This window comes from Puntigrus tetrazona, chromosome 20, assembly GCF_018831695.1.
Source record: "Puntigrus tetrazona isolate hp1 chromosome 20, ASM1883169v1, whole genome shotgun sequence".
NCBI lineage: Eukaryota > Metazoa > Chordata > Actinopteri > Cypriniformes > Cyprinidae > Puntigrus > Puntigrus tetrazona.
The window spans coordinates 8258101-8280191 of NC_056718.1; the positions used below are offsets into that span (position 1 = coordinate 8258101).

Here is a 22091-nt window from a genome sequence, read left to right on the forward strand (position 1 = left end):
TTGCCCCAACAAAAAGATCTTTCCAGAGTTCTGTCTTTGCCACCTCCTCTTGGAGGGCATATCAGAGCATGTGTGGGATGTTTTGTGTGCTGTTTGTTTAGCTTTGTGTGAAGGAATGCGAGGGGTGACCACAGGTGAACACAGGGGGTTTTGTCCCGGTGTTATTTAATGGTTTGTATGCTCAGGCATTTTCCCAGTGGGTATTGTGGTGGTTACTTATGTAATGTACCTAACAAATGAGTTAAGTGTGTGTGTAAAAAGGTGACTACTGGGGGAGCGCATACCTTTCTGCTGCTTTCTAATTTGGGTGTTGCGGTGTATATGGACCTATCAGTTTGCTGCTGGTGATTCACAGCCGGGGATCTCGCTATGGGGAACACAAGACAGGCTGCTAAGAGAAGGGGGGTAAGTTTGGATAGAGTTACCCCTAGTGGACAGGCTATGGGGGAGGTCTGCAGTGTTGGTTTACATGTGGCGTTTAGCTAAAGGGGTCAGAACGTGATGCAAACAGTAGCAGAGGTCAATACTTGTTTGAAATGTTACATGCTCGATGATGGCATTTGTCACAGTTCAGTCTTCATGATCAACATGCTCCCTTGCCCATTTCTCGTTCTGTCACCAACCTTCGCAGTCCCTTGATACTTGATGATCCCTTGAGATGATTTCTCATCTACTTATGACATCAAACTGCAATTTTCACCCCTTTACTCTCCACAGTTCCTCACCTCACTTTTTCTCAATAAGTCTGTCACTTGTTTGCTCCATAAACACTGGCTCAAATCACCTTCACATTAATTTATCTATAATATGGCACAGATGGTGCAGGACTGGAATCTGTCTTCATGGTGGGCATTTGTTTTGTTTTTGTGTTTGCATGAGATGTCTGAATTTCTTGCTCGGCTAAGTCTTCTGTGAAATTTAGTAATATAAATACCTTACTGGTACACACACTGACAATGCTTGCAAACAGTCTTTTTTTAAAGTTTTCACCCAAAATGACAATTCTGTCATTACGCTCATTTAATGTAAGATGTTCATTCATCTTCAGAACACGAGTTATTTTTAATGAAATCCAAGACCCTGCATAGAAAGCAGCACAACTGACACGTTTAAGGCTCAGAAAGGTAGTGAGGAATACTTTTTTTGTGCAAATACCTCATTTTATAATCTGTCAAACTTGTTTTGCTTGAAGTATGCATGAGGTCCTAAAATCAATGGCACTTGGATTTTGTTATTATATATGTTCTGACATCAGTCTTGGGTGGGAATGCATCTTATTTTTGTTTTCAACACCTTTGCTTGTAACCTCCTGGCCATTCTTCAGGACCACCATCAGAGCTCTCAGCTTTCACCTCGCAGGCTTCATTTCATCTATTACCACATCAGATTTATGGGAGCTTGCAGAAAACAGACATTTACCAGAAACACTGTGTATTTACAAGACCATGCTTGCAAATCATGTCCAACTAAATCCTTCATGTCAAACGCACAATCTATGGCAGTAACTAGAGACCGTGACTTTGAAGGATGGTGCAGAACCAAAGCCTTCAGTCAATGCAATTCTTTAACAATCTCTCCACCTATCCAGTCAATATCTGCAATCCTACTTATGTCTTTTACAAACTCCATACAGACATGGGATTTATTGTATGTAGATTTATGATATCTGTCTCAAAAGAGTACAAAACATCTTGTGGGCTTTTTGTTTCTTAGTTTTGAAGAGATTTCCAGCAAGTTCAGAACTGTAGATCTGCATCAAATCTTCAGTAGCATTTATTGACTTTGCAGCTATACATCTCCCCATTCACATGCATGTTCCAGTCTTGAAAAAATGTCTGAAACGACATTAAAAAGAACTGTAAAATATCTGTTTTGTGTTTGTGAAATATCATGTTCTGGTTTGAACAGGATGCACACACACAATTTAGACATTTTGCCTGAGGAGAGAACGGAAGAACCTTAGTTATGTAACGAATCGCTGACATGAAGAGCATCTCTCATTAAAGACTGATTAGGGAATTTGCTGACACAAAACAGAACAATGTGAAAAGTTAAGTATTTCCATCCATACATGAACAAAAAAATTATAATAATATAACATCAAGTCATGCTTCTTGGATCAGAATTAAAATTTTTAGACTTAAAGGGATAGTTCACCTAAAAATGAAAATGTTGTTTATCTGTTTACTCCCATGGCATCCCAGATGTAGCTGACTTTGTTTCTTCAGTAGAACACAAAGATCAAAAATTCAAACTGTTTCAGTCTGTCAGTCATATAATGATAGTCAATGAGTCAAAAGGTTTAATTCAGTTTTGCCTTTTTTTCAGTTTTTTTATTCTCAGAGTGCCCATTGACTTCCATTAAATGACTGACAGACTGCAACAGTTTGAGTTGAAAAATGTTTGTGTTCTACTGAACAAAGAAAGTCACCTACATTTAGGATAAACATAAAATATACATTTCCTGGGTGAAATATCCCTTCATCCCTGGTCAGAGACCACCCTATAATTACATAGCTGATTTTTGCACCTGCAAACAGTACTCGTTTATTTCAGTATAGCATAAAAAAATCTTATTACTGTACTGAACTTTTCTGATGCTTTATGACTTCAGTGGAAGTGATGAGCCACACAGGGATTAGGAATTATGGGAAAGCTACGCATACTGGGTGCTCATTGATATTTCATCTACTACTACAGTATTTTTTGACTTCCCAATGGTCAGTACAGATGGAGTGAAGCTGTCTGCCATGAATACAAGGAAACCAGAGTGCACGACTGAGATGAGAAGAACAGACAGGTCAAAAAATGCAGGAAAAGAGGGATAAAAGACTGAAAGAAAAGTTATTCAGTGCAAGGATTTCAATAATACTTAGAGGGGGATGAAAACAGACGTAAGGAGCTGGTGTTTGAATGAGAACTTTAAAGTTGTAAATCCACTCCCTGGTCAGCCCTAAAGAAGGTAATACAATCCGTAGTGCTATAAAAACACTTTGATAATAAACCATAAACATGGAAAAAAAAAAACTGTTAGTGAAGACAAGCCATTTGCCTTGGTAAGTGTAGTTGAGGTCAACAGTTACGCTGTTATTATTTGGAGCTATATAAAAAGAGAATCAAGGTGTGAAAACGAGAGTTAAGGGCCGTTCCGTGGAGACCGCAAGCGCTTTTGCGTTTGCTCATAAAAGTTTTCTATCCTCTCCCAAAAGGACTTGGTTTAACTGAGAAACTTCGCATTCGCTCGCAAAATGTATGCATTCTTCAAAGAAACTTTTCGGGAAAAATATCTGATCCTCTGTGAAAATTTGCATATGATTGGGAAACTTTCACGTTCAGAGTTTCTTGGTTCTCTTAATTTAAAAATTGGGGATCTGACTTTTTTTAAAAGTGGTCATTTCAGTGCCGGAAATGGGCTTCCATTGCAAACATTTAGAAATATAATTTTCCCTCCATCTCAATTTCTCAACCACTATGTCAGAGGCTCAAAAAAATAGTTTGGACTTTTTGTAACCTGCGCCCTGCCTTATCTGTGTTTTAATGTATTCTGTGAACGTGACCAAAGAAAAAGTTCTGATAGGTCGTGCTTTGTCTTACTGTAATCCTGTCAAATCATGCCTGAATTGAAGACACCTCAAATCCAACGCAATGAATCAGATGCCCTTTAAAATCACTTTATTTAAATGCAAGATTATTTCACAGTCTCCCAATGGAAAGCCAGTGCCGACTTATTTACAAATAAATATAACAAAAAAAAAAAAACTGTCAGTAAAATAATACGGATTAAGTGTTCAGCTCACCTTCAGCAACTCAACTAAATCATCATCACACACAACTGTTACATTACTGACCAATGCAAGCTGTTAAAATTACACCAGCGAAGATTACTATCATTTTTACATAAACCGTTTTACAAGCATGATAAACTGTAAAAAAAAAAAAAGCTGAAAATAATTCCTTCATATCAAAATAACCAACAGAATTAACCACAGTCGATTAAAACTTCGTTGCCAAATATGCAAAAACATTACAGCAGGTAATAGCAGCAAATATTAAGTAACATTACGCCCAATGTTTTGTCCGTGTTAAAACTTTCAGGAGTCATACAAACAGATGATGACATCGCAGCCATGGTGCAGCGTGACATCATCAGGTTTCCTGTTTGGCCCCACCCACCTGAGAAGACAGTATTTCATAGACCTACCCACGCGGGAAATTGATCCGCTTTAATCGTTAAACGTGTATCATGGTGTAAGCAGAACAGCTCTAAAGTCTAATTAACTATAAAGAGGACATCGAAATACCACCAGAATGCAGGGCTAAAATTTTTAATCCATGTTTCATTGTGTATAGTAAATCTTGAATTTACTGAATGCATATACAACAAAATAACCACTGTGTCTGTGCGCGTACAAGAGATTGGTCTGCACCAGTGTTGTGCCTTCTTTTCGAGAGCCTGATACGTTGTCGTACACGCACGCGATAAACACTGCCCCGTTTGTTATGTTTCCAGACCCTGCCGAAATAGGCAAATACAGTGGGCAGCCCAACCCTGTGCAGCGCCCCCTCTGGTACGGAGGAATGACAGCAGAAAATGAGGGAGAGGAGGGAGGAAGAGAACGTCATGCCTCTAACCTCCCGACCAGACACTAGCGATACCGCAGGATCACAGGAACTAAAAAAAGAGATATAAATAAATGAGGAATGCAAAATCAGGATACGGCGAAATTCTTGTAAGCGTGAAGGAGTGTGTCTGGAGTGGACTTACTGATTATGATGAGGAGAAGGATGACGACCACCAACGCTACAATCATTTTCATCTGGGGATAGAAGAGAAAACCAAAGGCAAAAATTACATGGCATGCAACGTGACTAAAGGCACGCCTTCAGGAAAATGATACACTTAATGTGGAAAATATCAGGAGAGAGGCTCACCTTCATGTCTCTCCACCACATCCTTCTGTGGAGCTGCTTGGCTCTACTGCTGAACGCCGATGCGTTGTCCGAAAGGCTTTCTGAAAGTCAAAACAGGATCAAAAGAGGATCAGAGCTACGGTTGACTTCCTTGCATGTTTATTATTATTATACTTTAAACACTCCTGGCCCGCTGAGATACTTTTATATGGATTACATTCGTCTCCGGGAGACGCTTGTTGACTTTCATAATGCTGATTTGGGATGTTAAGATCTCCGCAGCATGTGGGACCAACTAAAACACGTCTAGCCTCATTAGTGCAAGAACAAGGAGTAAAGTTGAGCTCATACCGTCTCCGTTCAACAGTACCGCAGAGGATAAATGTGTGCACGGGCAAAAAGATGCAAAGAACACAGGTGCAGATGATTTCTTTGTATTTAGCCTTAAAAAGTCTTATGGATCGGACTTTAGATTCAAAGCCGGCTCTGCAGGCAACATATGGAAAACCCCTTAGAGAGTGACGATGCCTTCCAGATGCTGTACTATAAAGCTACTTGCTCTCTGTTTGCAAACAAAGTGTTGCAATTTCTGCAAGGAAGCCAAATTGCGGTAATTATAATAAACAAAGAAAATGATTTGAGTTCAGAACAAGAACAGTCCTGTTTTATTTTTTATTCTCACATGTAACAATATAATTGTGAATTCAAGCCCAATTTTATTTTAGTTTAACTGAATGGTTAATACTTAAAATTTTATGCTTTAGTTATTCTTTTGTTATTTTTTTCCCTATTATTTATATTAACTTAATTTTAGTTGTAGTTTACGGTTTAACTTATTCATTTATTTATTATACTTATGTTTTTCTTTTGTAAGCGCTGGGCAATGATTAATTTCGATTAATCGTGTCCAAAATTAAAGTTTTTTAATATATATATATATATATATATGTGTGTGTGTGCTATGTATATTTATGTTTAAAAATACACACAGTATTTTGAAATATTTATGTCTATTTACAAGTACATATATTCATAAAATGTATATTCATTACATAAAAACGTATTTACAATATATATATATATATATATATATATATATATATATATACAAAATATACACTTATTTGGAATGCTATTGTTTTTTTTGTTTTTATTAATATTTACATATTTCAATTAGTTGCAGAGACTAGTTTTTTTCGTCTTTCATCTAATGTTTATTTTTAATTTCAACAGCATTAATTAAATTAATGACAACTATTTTTAATAGTTGGCACTTCATTCCAATGAATAATGCACTTGGCAAAACACATGATTTAATATTAAGTTTTCTGAGCACCCAAGCAGCTTAAAACAGTCAGCCTGGCTTAACCAATGGAAACCAAAATAACTCGAGGTGTGGAAATGACTCGCGTCACCTCTTACTTTCCTCTTTAAAATCCCATCAATGCAAAACTGCTCATACTTTACAACTCACAATCATCATGCGCTTTTCAGAAAGTGCTTTCATGAAGCTAAATACAAAAACAGAACCAGACATGTTCATCACTATGCTTGAACCTGCTTTAATTCATTTCATTCCACTGCTTAAAATCTTGAGACTAGTAACAAATCTCAGATCAGCTTGAAGACAAAACCATCTGCAATCATATTGTGCACACAGGTGGTTTATTTTTCACATCTGGGCCTAAAATTAGAAAAATACCACACCACCTTGTGGGAAACGGGACATTTTACCCACCGTCCTGCCCAAATGTCCCACGGCAGTTCACGAACAGAATAACAGAAATGAGACACGACTCAATAGAGGTTCAGCTATAATGAAATATGAAACTAACAAAAGGGTTTATTCATATGGCCCTGGAATTCAAAACTCCTTCTCACGGTTCCCTGGATCAAGTTTGGTCAAGAGTAGCGAGCTACTAAATATTTGATTTGGAATAATAGTTTGTTTACGCATGACTTCCCAATCTATTCATGCGCTAATATAAGCACTGGACCTGAAATTAATCATAAATAAAATTAAAACTAGTCATATTTCCACCATATCTCCAGATCTTCAGAAGACCTGCAATATTTCTTGAAATGAATAATTTCTATCTTGATTCCTATGAATTCTTGTTTTGGGTCACCACTGACTATTTTTCCTACTATGGAAATCAATGTTGACCAAAACTTTTTTCAGAAAATCTTCCTATGAATCTGAAATCTCAAAGATTTGGACCTGCTTGAGGGTAAGCAAATGATGACAAAATGTAAATTTTTTGGTTAAATTTTTCTTTAAGGATACATAGTGCTCTGTTCATGTCCATCTTACCAGATTTATCCTGCAGCTCGTCCAACCGTTCCCCGCGTTCGATCACTTTAGAGATGTTCTCCTGCATGACGTCAATGACCTCATCAACCTGAGACTGCACCCTGAAGGGCCATCGAGAAAGAGAAGACAACATGAGACGAAAAATCTGCCGTTTCCATCGATTCAGCAGAACATTTTTACAGCTTAGGAGCACATGTGTGAGTGCGTGATTATAATATTTCTTAGAGAACCGCTTGGGATTAAACAAGATATCATTATGACTACGATCTGTTGACCCTGCAATGTTGAGAGGAGGTGCGAACGTTTCGCTAGACGTGGTCTAGACACATCCAAACAGTTTGAACTATTTGATCTCATAGTCGTGACATGCAAAGGACGCACTAAATAGCTTGTGAGGTATTTAGCTGCTCTCATACACCTGGCACAAGGGGTTGGCGTGGTTTTGAGATGCAGGTTACCCTGTGAATGAACCGAGCACAGGATGTTTTGACTCTTGCCTCTGTGCTTGGATTCGAGCCTAGTACAACAAGCCATGATGTGCGCCAAACGACCAATCGCGCAGAACCTCGCACCTGGAAGGGTACCTGCCATCTGTGGTTCACCTTCAACTTCAAAACCCCACAGAAACAAATGAGGTAACCTCAAGAATCAAAGACTTCCATGGAAAGGCTAGAAAAAAAACTTTGGGGAAATTTCACTTTCCAAGGGTTCCCTATTAAATTCCATTGTTTTATGTGTTTCTTCGATGAGCAGCGCATGGTTACGTAAACCTGGTGTCGTGTGGCTGCTTGCATTGGGCGAAGCTCTCCTGGGTTTCCCTTGGGAGAATTACTGCAGTATATTAGTATGTACCAAATTTCATAACAAAGAACAAAGGCAGGCTCACAGTCTGGCTACTACAGCTACGTCAGTACAGAGATTTTTGAATATTGGGAGTAGCTGTTTACTTTTGCCTGCAAATATTATGTTGTGTCATAGAAACCCAGATGGTTACAGTGCTTCCTTTCTTTTCGGACGGGAGGTATGTTTGTGGGTGGGTGTTTTCACAGATGTCATTATAAGGAGTTACATAAACTCTGCAAGAGACAACGGCATGGGCAGTGCCTGCACAGTCAATAACTGTGATTTCCACAACACACTGCCAATGGAAATTATCGGTCTCCGCATCCTAGTGTTTAGATTCTTTCGATTCAGAAAATAACCCTTAACCCTCAGATAACGATCCCTCAAATTGTGCAGCTTGTTGAAAGTTACTGCTTTACAAAGGAATCAGATATAATTTTCACCTGGCAGATGATAAAATTGGTCTACAGATACACATTTTATAGGAAGAACCCGGGGTGTATTAGAAGAGCAGAAATTCATGGAATTCATGAAATTCTCAGTTCTCAAGGCCAAATCCAAGACCATATATTTTTGGTTTCAGTCCTTTAGATCATGCCCAAGACTATATTTTCATAGTCTTGCTCTTGACTCGGATTCAGCCCTCTACTGGTGTAGATCTTGACCCTATTCTGATCTCACTGTTCACTTGGACTCAACCCACTACTGGTCTCAGCCAAAACTTGTCTCACTCTTGACATCACATAGCTTTAAGAACGTAGTTCTAGGAACTAGCCAGCATGCTGGTACTAGAATCAAGTTCTCCTTCTGGCCTTTTTCCTAGCTGCATTCATACCGGCAACAGGAACTCAGAAGCGGCCATCAACGACATCCTTATTTACAAACATGAGCAACTGGTAAATGGAGAATGACATGAACTGAGTTGTTTTTGTTGTCCTATAATTAAAAACATTTTTTAGTTCTTTCCTAAAAAGTGTAGGCTACTAGGTCTCTGGGGTTGGGTACCGAAACCCTGTTCGAGTATAGTACCGGTATCTAAGTAACTGGCATGTACCGAACCAAATCAGAATGTGGATTTTGGTGGCTCATTTCGGTGCCATGCCTGAACAACAAACCCAACAAAAGAAGTTTCAGTTCACACCCACCGAATGAGTAAACACCTAGGACCAATGGTAACTCAAAGGTGTTTAGGACCTAAAATTAACTCAACCCAAAAAGTTTGCTTTGGTGGGCCGATTCTAACTGCCAAAACAAAATAAAAAATTATTTTTGTCCTGATTTTTGTTAGAACGGACATAATTTAAGTATGTTTCCTCGATCTCGTTTGAAGTATATCGGGCCTTACGTCTTGACCTGGACTAAACCCTCTACTGTTCTTGGTCTTGACTCAAATCTTAACTGCAACACTGACAACAGTTTTACGGATATACGTATACTGTGATATGTATACTGTGATTCTTAAAATTGAATGCTCATAATGAAGATGTTGTCAAATATATTTGTTATACACACTGTCTAATTTTGTCATTTTGGCCTCCAAATCTTGGTCCTGTTGGGCCTCTCCTGCAAAAAAAAACAAAACGTTTGTAACGTTTTGTGGAAATAACAATTGCTGTTTATTTCTCGATGCATGGATGATTATGCAAACTACAGACTCACAGGAAAAAGTCCTCCTCTTCATCCGAGTCTTCCTCTAGAAGGTTCCTCTGCAAGTTAAGAAGATGAGGGTGTCAGGGTGGTCAGAGCTGGTGCAGGCTGGGTTTAATCTAAAATTCCATCTGAACTGAGACCAGGTGTTTGACATAAGAGTGACCAGACCGAGACTCATAAAGATCTTATTGTGAAGTATACAGTCGTCTGCCAGACGTGAAGGACAACAGAACCCTTTGAAGGGCACAATGTGGGCACAGCGTGTGACGCAGTATTCCCGGAATGGAATTCACCTGGAGATAATCTCCAAGAAAGAGACACTGATGATGCACTAGAGATATGAACTCCATTTGTTCTACATTTGTGCCATCTGATCTTTAGAGCAATGAATCACAGTTCATGAGGCATCTAGTTGACCTTCCATTAGTTTTGTTGTAACGTCCATGATTGATCACATTTAACAAATACCTCGCTAGACCATTTCAACATCTCGATGACTAATGTTATATAACTCTCCATAACTGCCTCCAGATCTGTGACACTCCTCAAAAATTCCATCTGGACAACTCCATGTTAATGTCAACCTTACCGCAGAAAAATGAAGTGTTTAGCAAAATAGTAAAGAACACATAAATTGACAATTTAAATGTATTAGAATTGAGCATTTCATGTATTAAAAAGCTATACATTTAAAAAAAAAAAATAGTTTTAAACAACAATTTTAGGGTTGATTCTCACCGTCAAATGTGAGCTGATGCTTTAGGAACTGACATTTTTGGGTCTGCACTCTGTCTGCTGGGTTTTAGGAAAATACACATTAATGATTCTGTATAAAGGAAATGAGTTCCCGCCATGAGACCTCATGTTGTGACTGCAAGTAACCCTGCAACTGCTCACTTCCAGTTGGCCCTTTACTAGGGGATATTTAAACACAAGAACCAGGTCCTTTCCTTGGGTCACGGTCAACAGTGTTACATAACCGTCACGTGGAAAGCCACATTCATCTTCACTCTATTCCACATTCTTGTTTTCTCACCGAGTTCAAGCTTCAATGTGAGGCATATTAGAAGAGACTTTTCTTTGAATGTGCTGAAGTACGAACCATCCAATGGATTCTCCCAAACATACATCAGTCGGGAGTTGTACCCAAGTGAAATACACAAAGTTATCATATCCTGGCAGTGACTTGCAGGCTTTTGACTGTAAGGTCTGGCAGGGTTTTAAAATGTTTTTTAAACGACTCTCTAATACTGGAAGACGATTGAGGGACATTGAATGTTAATTATGAAATCAGTACTGACAGGTTCTTGGGAAAGGCTCTGCAAGTTTATTACCCCCTGCCTGAGCTAATGCCTGTTACATCATGACATTAGTCTTCACTTTCAAATAATCTTTAATGTTCTTTTCCTTTCAGTGTCTGATTTTGTTAATCAAATAGATTTATGGGTTACAATAAGGTGTCATTTCATAGCATTAGTTAATGTATTACCTATCATGAGCAAACAATCAACAATACATTTATTACAGTTTTTATTCATTATTACACATGTCTGTTTATTTCTGCGAAATCATGTTCTATTTTATTTTAGTTTTCTGTACATTTTCTTTCCCACCCCAGTTTGTCCACTGCTATTATAGCATGTCGTTTTTAAGAACAAACCGCTCTCTGAAGGGTTGTACAACACACAGTTGAAATGAGGTGTGTGATTGTGTGTAATAGCACGAACACTGCTGTTTCAGATGGGCTGGATTTTTTTTTGTGGTCTGCATGCGCTGATGAACACGAGGAGAGAGCCGTTTACTTTTCCTGTAACAGATCGCGGAGCACAACGGGGCTGTAAAAGTGCAAAAAAAATGCAAGTCTTGCTCTAGTCAGCTAAGAGCATCTTTAGACCGTGCTGTCATCAATCTATATGGTAAGAACTGACTCAGTGACTTACCCGCTCACTGCGAATGGAGCCGGTGACCTCGTCATCATTCAGATGCCGTTTAAATTTAGGGGGCATGCTGGGATCGAGCTGCTCCTCCCTCTCTGGCTCCCTCTGAAGGCAAACAAAAGAAACACAGCAGCGATTGACTAGGTATATAAATCTTAAATCACTTCACTGACTCTTTCTTCACACGTAATGAAATTATTTAATCCCAGATAATATTTTAGGCCGTGTAATATAGCTCATTATCTTAAAAATAGGATGCGTTTGGTTGACTTTTTTGGTTGACCATAGCAGTCTGTGAATTATTACAGAATTCAACTGTCACAGATGTGCGTTTAACAGCTAGGAGTCCAATCAGATTGTAGAGCCGTTCTTTATGTGTTAATTTAGACCAGACCGTGAAATAAGAGAAAGCTCAATTATAATGGCTATATACCTGAGCACTGGTCCGTTGGTGGGTTCATTAGACTGAACTCTGGGCCATAAAAGCTGCACTACTTTCAAGTAATTCCAGTCGTAATTCAGACTTGGGGAGAGACCACCCCGTTATGTTTAACTCGTTTGGTCATGGGGATCAATCTAGCCACACCAACTGAAATGTGCTGCTTGCAAACATCAAACGGAGCAGTTAAAGACAAACTCCAGCAATTGATGTGAAAGTCGGAACGTTCCTCAGCGTGTATTTGCTGTAAATTCACACAACAGTTCATTTACGGTTAAACCATTTGGTCCTTCTTTTACAAACCTGTTGCCTATATCTTTGAAGTCACAGCAGGTTTTCATCTCGTGACTACCAAGCGTATAAGCTTAAACTTTATCAATGGAATTACCCTCGACAAAAAAGCCATTGGCCATTTTCCCCTGGAAATGTTGAGATCTTCTCATCTTCACGAATGATTAAGCCTGAATACAATCGATAGAAGTAAAAACTAACATTAGGATATAAATATTAGCTTGATTTTGTAAAGCCTGATTTGTTTTGTAAGAAACAGATCTTACATCAAGTATTTCACCATAAAAAAACAATAAAAAAATTGTTGTTTCACACTACTTTGCTCAGGAAATACCAGCTTGTTACCAGAAAAGCTAAACTATTTTGCTATCACACACTGCTATTAGGTTTTTTTGAGTTACTCCATTAACACTCAGAGTCTGAAATATGCGAGGAACTTAATAGATGATCTCCTGAACAGATGTGCCTCTATCATTAAACATAAGAATAGCGGAAATTCATTAATGACTTTTAAGAAATCTATTTTCTATTACAGGCAAAACAAAGCTGCTTTCTTCCTCCACCCATTGGACAGCACACTCAACCCAATCTCCATGTCTAGTACCATTGAGTCCACTGTCCTCTCTCTGAGACTGCTCTCTGCTTCTCTTGCTGGAAGAGCTGTCGGAAAATGGCTTCTCCTTTATCCAGGAGCGCGGCAGAGCTTTTCCAGAAAACAGGAGAGGGGGGAAAGACGGGCTGGGGACAGGGAAGGAAGAGAAGAGAAGGACACATGGGGTTTGAGAGAAAGAGCATGAAAAGGTAAACAAACAATGCCAAACCATCATCCATTGACAGCACTCTGATATATTTAGGGTTTTTTTTTTTAATTCAATTAATTTTTGTCTCTGAACAATGAATTAGGCATTTAAAAAATAGTTATAACTGTCACCGAGTCAACCTTGAGTCTTGTTTTCCCCGCTCTTTTTACTTCTTAAATTTTATTTGCACTTCCCAATATCTAAAGGTGATGTGTCTCAGACAGGGACACTAAAAAGTGGAAGTAACTGATGGTATGATGAGTGATTCTTATAATAATGTAACCTGTACGCCTCAGGGAAGATTTTTAGCAAATACCATTATTAATTTCAATCTCACACAAAAACACTGTGCAGCTACAGAAGATTTGAAATATAATATACAAGTCATATGTACCACTTTTACAATGCTTTTTTTTGGGGTGGGTCAGTGTGACTTATTGTTGCATAGACATTATCTGCGAGAGGAAATTTCTAAATTTCTCCTGTAGTGGCTGCACGATTATGAAAAAAACATAACTGTCGATTATTTACTTGAAATGCATTAATTGCAATTAACACAATAATTAGCATACATTGTTTTAAGCAACTTCAAGTCATATTTTTATATGAAAATAAATAAAATTGAAAAAGTGTTATTGCTTTTCTGCAGTACTAAACCTCAGATTAAATTGATCCATTGGACTGGTTTCTGTAAATTAAAAAAAAAAAAAAAAAAAAAAAAAAAAAATTTAATTAAAAGCATGCACACAGAATAACATAAGTGGAGTTTAAATGATAATGCCTTTTGAATGATTACTAATAGTGGCATCCATCATTTTAATTGTAATCAGAGATTTGATTAATTGTGTAGCCCTATGTAGTGTTTTACAGAAAATAATGACACTTTCTTAAATATTATATATGTAATATTTAATATCTTACACATGCACATTCAATTAATTTACTACACACACACTCTAAATTCATATATATATATATATATATATATATATATATATATATATATATATATATATATATATATATATATATATATATAAAATCTGCAACAGTGCAATGGTTGGACAGATGGATGGATGGATGGATGGAAGAGCATTTTTAGTTGGGACTGGGATGAGAGTAAAGAAGACTGAAAGCAGAAATCTGGCCCTGCTGTTTCGAATGCAAATCCCTAAACCCACAACAAGCTTTCTGACAGAAATATGTTGACAGACTTCACAAGTGACAACTGATTAAACCTCACATGCGTCACGATGTTAGGAAACAGCTTCGATGGACAGCTCGCAAACAACACTAACAGACCCATCCTCCCATCTTCTCTCCATCACGATCAAGAGACACACAGGTCAGGGAACGGCTAAAAGAAACACTGAGATCACTAACACATGACAGGACTTACATCATTCAGGAAACAAGAGCATCAACAAGCGCGGATTAATCAGAGACTGTTTGAATGCCCGAGTCTAAACCAATGACACTAACACGATCAACCGATAGACTCAACATTCACGGACTGGACCGAAAAACAGCATCATTACTTCGTTCATTCATTCGTTACAAATGCAAGTTATCGCTATAACGTGTATATGGGCTTCGGAATGATTAACATTACTGAACCAAACAACTCCTAAATATACTAGTTTTCACCGAAGCATCCGACTGACCGCATATTATTGATCATTTATAATAAAACAGCTGACGTTCCCGTGCAGCGCCTGATAAACAGAGCTTCGTGCTAGTCGACACAACCACATAAACATACTGTCCCTGCGGGGCGATGAAAGATCGAGGCGAGCGATAAGACGTGGTTTGGGGGAAAACAACAAGCACGAAATCGAATAACCGTGTTTACGTTAAGATTTGTGGAGGAATGGAAACGCTGAAGTGAAAACAGATGGGATGACAGCTAGCATGACTGCTAACACCGCTGGCTGCTTCACTGACCGCTACTCAGGCCTCAGAAACCACGTCTCCGGCCGGACTACCTCGGAGAGCTTGCTTTCCGTCGACTCCTGCTCGGAAGAACCGCGTTTCCTGCCCCGCTGAGTGCGTCTGATCCGATCCCGACGCGTCCTGAACGATCCGTCTCTCGCTCGGCTCTGAAGCGGAAGTCAGAACAGCTGGACGGACTCTGTTTCCTGTAGACGCATCAACATCACGGTCGTCACCGTCTTCGTTTTCTACCGTTAAAAAAAGAAAACATCGTGTAGTAAAAGAACAGGAAGCTTGTAAACAAAATATGATGGCATACGATACAGCAAATAGTATAAAAACGATCACCGCCATTTAATGAATAAATAATACAAATAATCTAATCCATCAACAAATCATCGCAATCCAATAACAAAAAACGGTAAACACAAAGTTATCTTCATCTAGTAAAATGATAAAATATACAGAATTCATCATCATCATCTTCATAACCGCATACATAATGATCACAAGCAGCCCAGCTAAATTCATAGAGGGATTACAAATCTAGAGAGTCATTCATGCTGATCAGATGTATTTTACTGCATTTTGGTCAGTAAATGCAGCCTTTGTTTGTAAAAAATTATAGATAGACAGATAGATAGACAGATAGATAGATAGATAGATAGATAGATAGATAGATAGATAGATAGATAGATAGATAGAGATGCATAGATAGATAGATGCATAGATAGATAGATAGATAGATAGATAGATAGATAGATAGATAGATAGATAGATAGATAGATAATGATATTCTCACTGAAATTCCCTGATTGATAGATTGATTGATTGATTGATTGATTGATTGATTAAACAAACATTAAAAATAACCAAGGACTTGAGAAGATTTATGGAACGTTTGTAGCAATAAATTCAGATCATGCTGTGACATGAATAAGAAAAAATGAGAAGTGATGCAGCTCTTCAGAGAAGAAATGGTTTTGTAAGCAGGCCCGGAATGTGTCCCACGAGCTACAGGAGGCATGATCTGTAAAACAGGCCACCTGCAAAAATGTTTCACATGGGGAAAAAGGTGCTTCGCAAAGTGAAAAAGATAAGGGGATGCGTCTCCCAAAAGGCACCCGCTAAAGGTGCACTACTTCAGCACTTAATTCCCCTGTAAGGATGCACTTACAGACACAAAAGTGAAATTTCTTTTGCATGTGTCTTTTGAACATGATTTTGTTCTGAATATTCAGCTGGACTCCAGGTTGAGTGTGCGAAGACTTGTGTACATACCGACTCCCTAATACTTTTTTAATTTGCAGATTCCCGTGAAACACTGAAAGACAATGGAAAACTGATGAGAAATATCCTCATATAAACAGCGAGGAAGTCAAGCATGACTTTAAATATTCCTCTCAGAAGTCACTGGGCTCAAGATGTTTGCTATTTGTATCGAAACAGCAACATTTTTAAAGAAAAAGCACGTAGAGCTGTACAGTAACCTATGTTTCCTGTTTAAAAGGACTCGACTGTCTTACTTTACGGTGACCTTTGACCCTCGGGTTAATTTAACGTGCCTATGGGACACTTCAGTTCATAATTCAGGTGGGTTATAAAACTGTGCTCTCAGACTTTGGCTTCCCATTTGTCCAGTTTAACCTCTAACATCTCTGCTTGCTAAGAAGGCGACGTGCTCAGAAACCAAAAGGAGCAACGGCTTACATATATATCATCAATTCACAGATCATTGCATCTGAGAAATATATTCCAAAATTTATGAAGAAACAAATTCGTGACCTTTGACCGCAGACGTCACTAAAAGGAAGTATTTATCTGTGCGTTGATCCTAATGTTTATTCACTCAGTCTGAGGCCAGGGTTCGGTGCACGCTGAGAGCGGCTGAAAGAAAGCGCCCTGTCGTCTTGATGAGATGAGCAGACGTCCTGAGAGTCGGAGCAGGACAGATACAGTCACAGAAGATTTAGTCAAGGCCTCTAGATGAACGTTTCAACGTTTCATAAGGGATGTATACGGAAAGGCGGCAGGCTGGTTGATGGGATGGTGCTCAGCGGGAATCCAGACTTGGTTAAAGGATTATAAACGACGGGAGTGAATGGTGCGGGGCTGATGGATGAGTGCTAAAACCTGTGATGGATGGATCTCGCAAGCTCTCGGGCAGACCTCGTGCTGTCCTGTTTATAAACATCCAGCTTAATACTGTGTCCTGAAGTGCCTCTAATTAAGGATTCTTTAAAAGTACTGAATGAAAACAACCTGCAAAGTTTTAAATCTGAAAGTGCACCTTGTAAACGTGAAATATTAGCATATTGCCCGCCCACTTGTTGGTCGAATGAAAATGCTAATTTCACTGGTAACACTGTACACAAAGCAACACTGTACTCCAAAAACACTGCTTTATCAGCCATTATGGGTATGATGAAATGAATGAAATGAAAATTAAATCAACCAATCTAACCAATTACCACAGATAAGTGCCAATTAATCGTTGAGCAATAAGGTAAAAATAAACGCATATATTACATGAAAGTGTTTTTTTAACCTTGCATACATCAATCCGTTGTTGGGAACTCCCAAAACCAAAAATCAACCTTTCATTGCCCATGATGTATCATTTTCCTTTAGCTCAAAACAGTAGGTCGGCCAAAAACTTACAGATAATGTCCTCAATTTTCTTCAATCCAAAATGTGGTCGAGTTTGTTTCTGCAACAGATTTTACGTCAGTTGTTCACCCACGGATCCTCTGCGGTGAATGGGTGCCGTCAGAACGAGAGTCCAAACAGCTGATAAAAACGATCCAAAAGTAATCCACACCACTCCAGTCTAGAAAAGCTTAGTTTGGAACTGTTTTAGACCGTTTCCTTTGGGTGTTAAGATGACTTTGACTGGCGAAGCCAATGGTATGGACAGAGGACTCGTATTTTAGTCATAAGCAATGGTCTGAAGTTAAAAATGTCTCATCCAAATGTATTTGTTTTTTACAAACATTCAGCTGTTTTCACTGCAGTCATGTGGATTACTTGTTGATTTTTGTGACAATACTGCAGCTCTTGATTCAGATACTGCAAAGTAATATTTATGTCTGATGACAGCTTCAGTTTATAACTGAATGTTTTCCCAGTCAACCCGTTTCCTACATAGTTGTGCTAGTTTTATGTCTTTCCTGTCCTCACGTTATAAATTAAAATCACATGTAGGCTCTGATCATAAAGAAAAAACGGCCTGAGTAATATAAAAAAGATAGAATAGATAAGATATAGATAATAAATAGGTATATTACATTTGTGTGTATGTGTGAATGTATCATGAATTATTAAATATTGACTTCTTGACCTTGGCGCACAGTCATGAAGGTCTGCATGTCTTGCTTGCACCAATTGATTTGCTCAAACCCATGATTTGGTGTACAAGGTATTTTTAAATATTAACATGAATTTTTGGGGCATTTTGATGTCAGAATGTTGTTGTATCACTCAGGATTTTTTTTATTTTACTGAATAAAGTGTACTTTATGAAATATTATTATATTTGATATTGCTGTTGGGGTGCGATTGGCCGCACAGAGCTTTAAATCTTTGTCCAAGAGGGTTTTAGTGACATGAAACCCTAAGGGCGAGAAGGTCAAAACATGCCCTGTTTTCTCTCTCTCCGCAGTTTCCTTTACTCCCGGTGCAGTTGATCAATCTCAAACTGACCTTGACCGCAGAACAGACCTCAATCAAACATCCATGCCTCCGGATGCATCGCTCATTGCTGTGCCTCCGAGCGTGATGGAGCAGGAAGCATCAATCTTTCCCAGCGAGGTGTTTACCTACCGTCATGAAGACTTCAAACACCATGACACGGGTCACACCTGCCATGTGTCCTGAAGATTAGAGTTCACCAGAGGTCAAACTTACTTCCGAATGCTGTTCGCAACAGGACGCTGCCATGTTACTCAGTGTTACGTGTGCTTTCAAGACCGTAAGTGCACCAGTGTTAGTTTATTGTTCTTTACTGTTAAAGGAACAGTTCACCCAAAAATTAAAATGTACTCCTCCTCTGCAGTGAATGGGTGCCGTCAGAATGTTGTTCAAACAGCCGTTAAAAAACATCAAATGTAATCTATACCAATCCGGTCCATCAGTTCATGTCTTGTGAATAAAAAATCTGTTTTCAAGAGACAAATGCATCATTCTAATATTTAAACAGTTCCCTATCTATAATATTGCTTCCTCCAATGAAAAAAAATCATTGTGTATGAATCAGGAGAGAAATATGCACAGGTCAAATGTTTTCGAGTGAAACAATCCCCCCAAAAAAGTTCTAAACAAATGTTTTAATCAGCTGTTTGGACGCTCATTCTGACGGCACCCATTCACTGCAGAGGATGCTTTGGTAGACAAGTGATCTAATGCTAAATATCTGTTATGATGAAAAACCAAACAGCACATTTTTGGGTAAACTATTCTTTTAATATATCCTATTCACCAGGGGGAGAAAACATATTTTCATTGTCCAAAAATCTGAGACCATTTGTGAAATCATATTGAAATTGAAATACATTTCATATATTCATATAATTATACAAGTATAATTACTTTTTTTAATTTAATTTCAATATTTCTACCTTTTGCATTGATGACAGCAGAATTAGAATTTTGATGTTTGTAAAAAAAGATAAATAAATAAAATGTATAAATAAACACAAACACCAGTATATATTTAAGAAATATATTTATATATTCATGTTTACATATGAAAAATATTGTTATAACATAAAATAAAAGAATAGGAAAAAATTATAAATAATAAGATTAAAGAACTGACCATTTGAGGTAGACTATACTTTTTTTTTTTTTTCAAATATTTTTATTTATTTTTATTATTTATTTAGATTCTTTAAGCAATTTTCAGATTTAAAGAAATGCATTGGGTTTCACTTTAGATTTTAGACTGAATATTGCAAAATGATATGAAAAACAGAGCTTTCTCATGCATCTTTCTTCTGTCAGATGCACAAGCCTCCCTCTTCACTTCACCCTTCAAGCCGCCTAAAACAATGTTCGGAAACATTGGATCACCTGCTGCTGTCTAGTCAACAGGGCAATAAACACGTTTTCCTTAAACAGGAACTGTGCAGCAGATCAGTAGGTGCTACGCCACAAAAATGTCCCTCTGAAGACGAGGAGGAGAACGCCAGGTGCTCGTGAAGGCCTCCTGATGGGTCACTGCAAAGATGCTGCTGTCGATTATGACCTTTTAAACTGGATTCCTGCACTTTACGGGACATCTTGAAGAGTAAGAGTGCAGTTTATGGCCTCATTCACCCACACGATTAGTGAGAACTTTCTCACGTGTGAAGTTACAGGTCCATTAGACTCTGTCATTTCTGTCATTTTGACTCAATTGACAGTTATATTTATATCTATATAAGCTACTGTTCCAAGGTTCGTGATAAGTGAGATTTGTTTTTGTGCAAGAAATTATACTTTACAAATATTAGTTAAAAGGATCAAAAGTGACTATTTCCAGATTTCTATTTCCAGTAAATGATGTTCTTTTGAACCCTCTGTTCATTAGATAAGCCTGAAAAAATGTCACAGTTTCTTCAAAATATTAAGCAGCATAACTGTTTTCAGCTGATAATAATTAAAAATGTTTCTTTAGCAGCAAATCAGCATATTAGAATGATTTCTGAAGGATCATGTGACATTAAAGACTGAAGTAATGATGCTAATAAATTAAAATGTGTGTGTGTGTGTATATATATGCATGTATTATATAAACATAACTATATACATGTGTGTTATATATATATATATATATATATATATATATATATATACACACATAAAACACATACACAGTACACACACATTATGCAAAAAAAGACTTTTATTTTGTATGTGATTAATCATTTGACAACACATGATTGTACAACATTAAAATTTTTATAGTATTTTTGATCAAATAAATTTAGCATGTTGAGTAGAAGAGACTGCATTAGCATTAAAACATCTTTCCAATCCCAAATATATCCTTAATATGTGATTGTAATGTGATTGTAATGTGATTGCTCGATTGCTCCTGTCTGCTGAGAGGTTGGTTTGTTTGTAGCTGCGTGTAGCTTCGCTTTTCAATTTATCACCTCTTCTCTAGCGATCAGATATAATTTAACTGTGTACATACCGTTGATACTATCAAATTAATCTAACTAATTAGACTGCTGTTAGTTCGTTCGCTTTAATCTAAAACTCGGCGGTGAGTTAGTACTCGTTAGCCGATTCGCTTTCGCTCCCACCCGTGTTTTCGCGCCTATTGTGGGCTTTTTCCGCTCCTGTTCATTTGTTCCTCGCGCTCGTTCGCTCCGTTTTCACACGCTCGTCAAAACAAGAGTGGTAAGTGAATCCTTACGGTGAGTAAATGGCTTCTCCCTGCACCGTCTGTCACATGTATAGCTTATCCTTCTCTGTTAGCGATCAGGGATTCACGTGTGATAAATGCAGGGAAATTGCTAGGCCGACAGAGAAGGTTTTAGAATTAGAGACACGCATCCAAACTTTAATTGAGGACAGTAAGAATGCGAGGGCTGTAGATACTGCTTTGGATGCGACTAGTACAGTGAATCATGTACATTGTTCGGTTCCAGCTTCAGAGCCCCTGCAGCAGGGCAGCTGGGTGACTGAGGCGGGCTAGTCACTGGTCAAAACACCGCTCACCCGTTCCGGTCAGAACATCAAACAGGTTCTCCCCACTGAGAAAACTGATCAAAGTGCCCTAGTAATTGGCGATTCTAGCTTCAGAGCAGGTGCTATGCTTACCGGGATATACTCCCCAGTAAGAGTATAGCTGCAATGAGTTCATGATTTTTCTTTACTTCTAAGATTGATACCATCAGAGATAAAATTGTAACTATGCAGCCGTCAACTACAGTTTCACATCAGTTAGTGAGCTTTAGAACCCCCGAGGAAAAAATACACTCTTT

General features: G+C 38.1%; 1 protein-coding gene and 1 long non-coding RNA gene across 2 annotated transcripts; one reads left to right on the forward strand and one right to left on the reverse strand.

Annotated features, from left to right (window-relative positions):
* Positions 1-3657: 3657 nt before the first annotated feature.
* vamp4 (vesicle-associated membrane protein 4) lies at positions 3658-13123 on the reverse strand. The gene is made up of 8 exons (XM_043220262.1): positions 12990-13123; positions 11659-11760; positions 9728-9774; positions 9581-9631; positions 7226-7326; positions 4933-5012; positions 4766-4817; positions 3658-4672 (listed from the first exon to the last, which is right to left on the reverse strand). The coding sequence occupies exons 1-8, from the start codon at positions 12990-12992 to the stop codon at positions 4647-4649; spliced, it is 462 nt and encodes a 153-aa protein (XP_043076197.1). The 5' UTR covers positions 12993-13123; the 3' UTR covers positions 3658-4646.
* On the forward strand, positions 11709-20665 carry LOC122325282. The gene is made up of 4 exons (XR_006247278.1): positions 11709-11799; positions 12921-13186; positions 18779-19087; positions 20119-20665. It is a non-coding gene; the product is annotated as an uncharacterized LOC122325282 (long non-coding RNA).
* The last annotated feature ends 1426 nt before the right edge of the window (positions 20666-22091 follow it).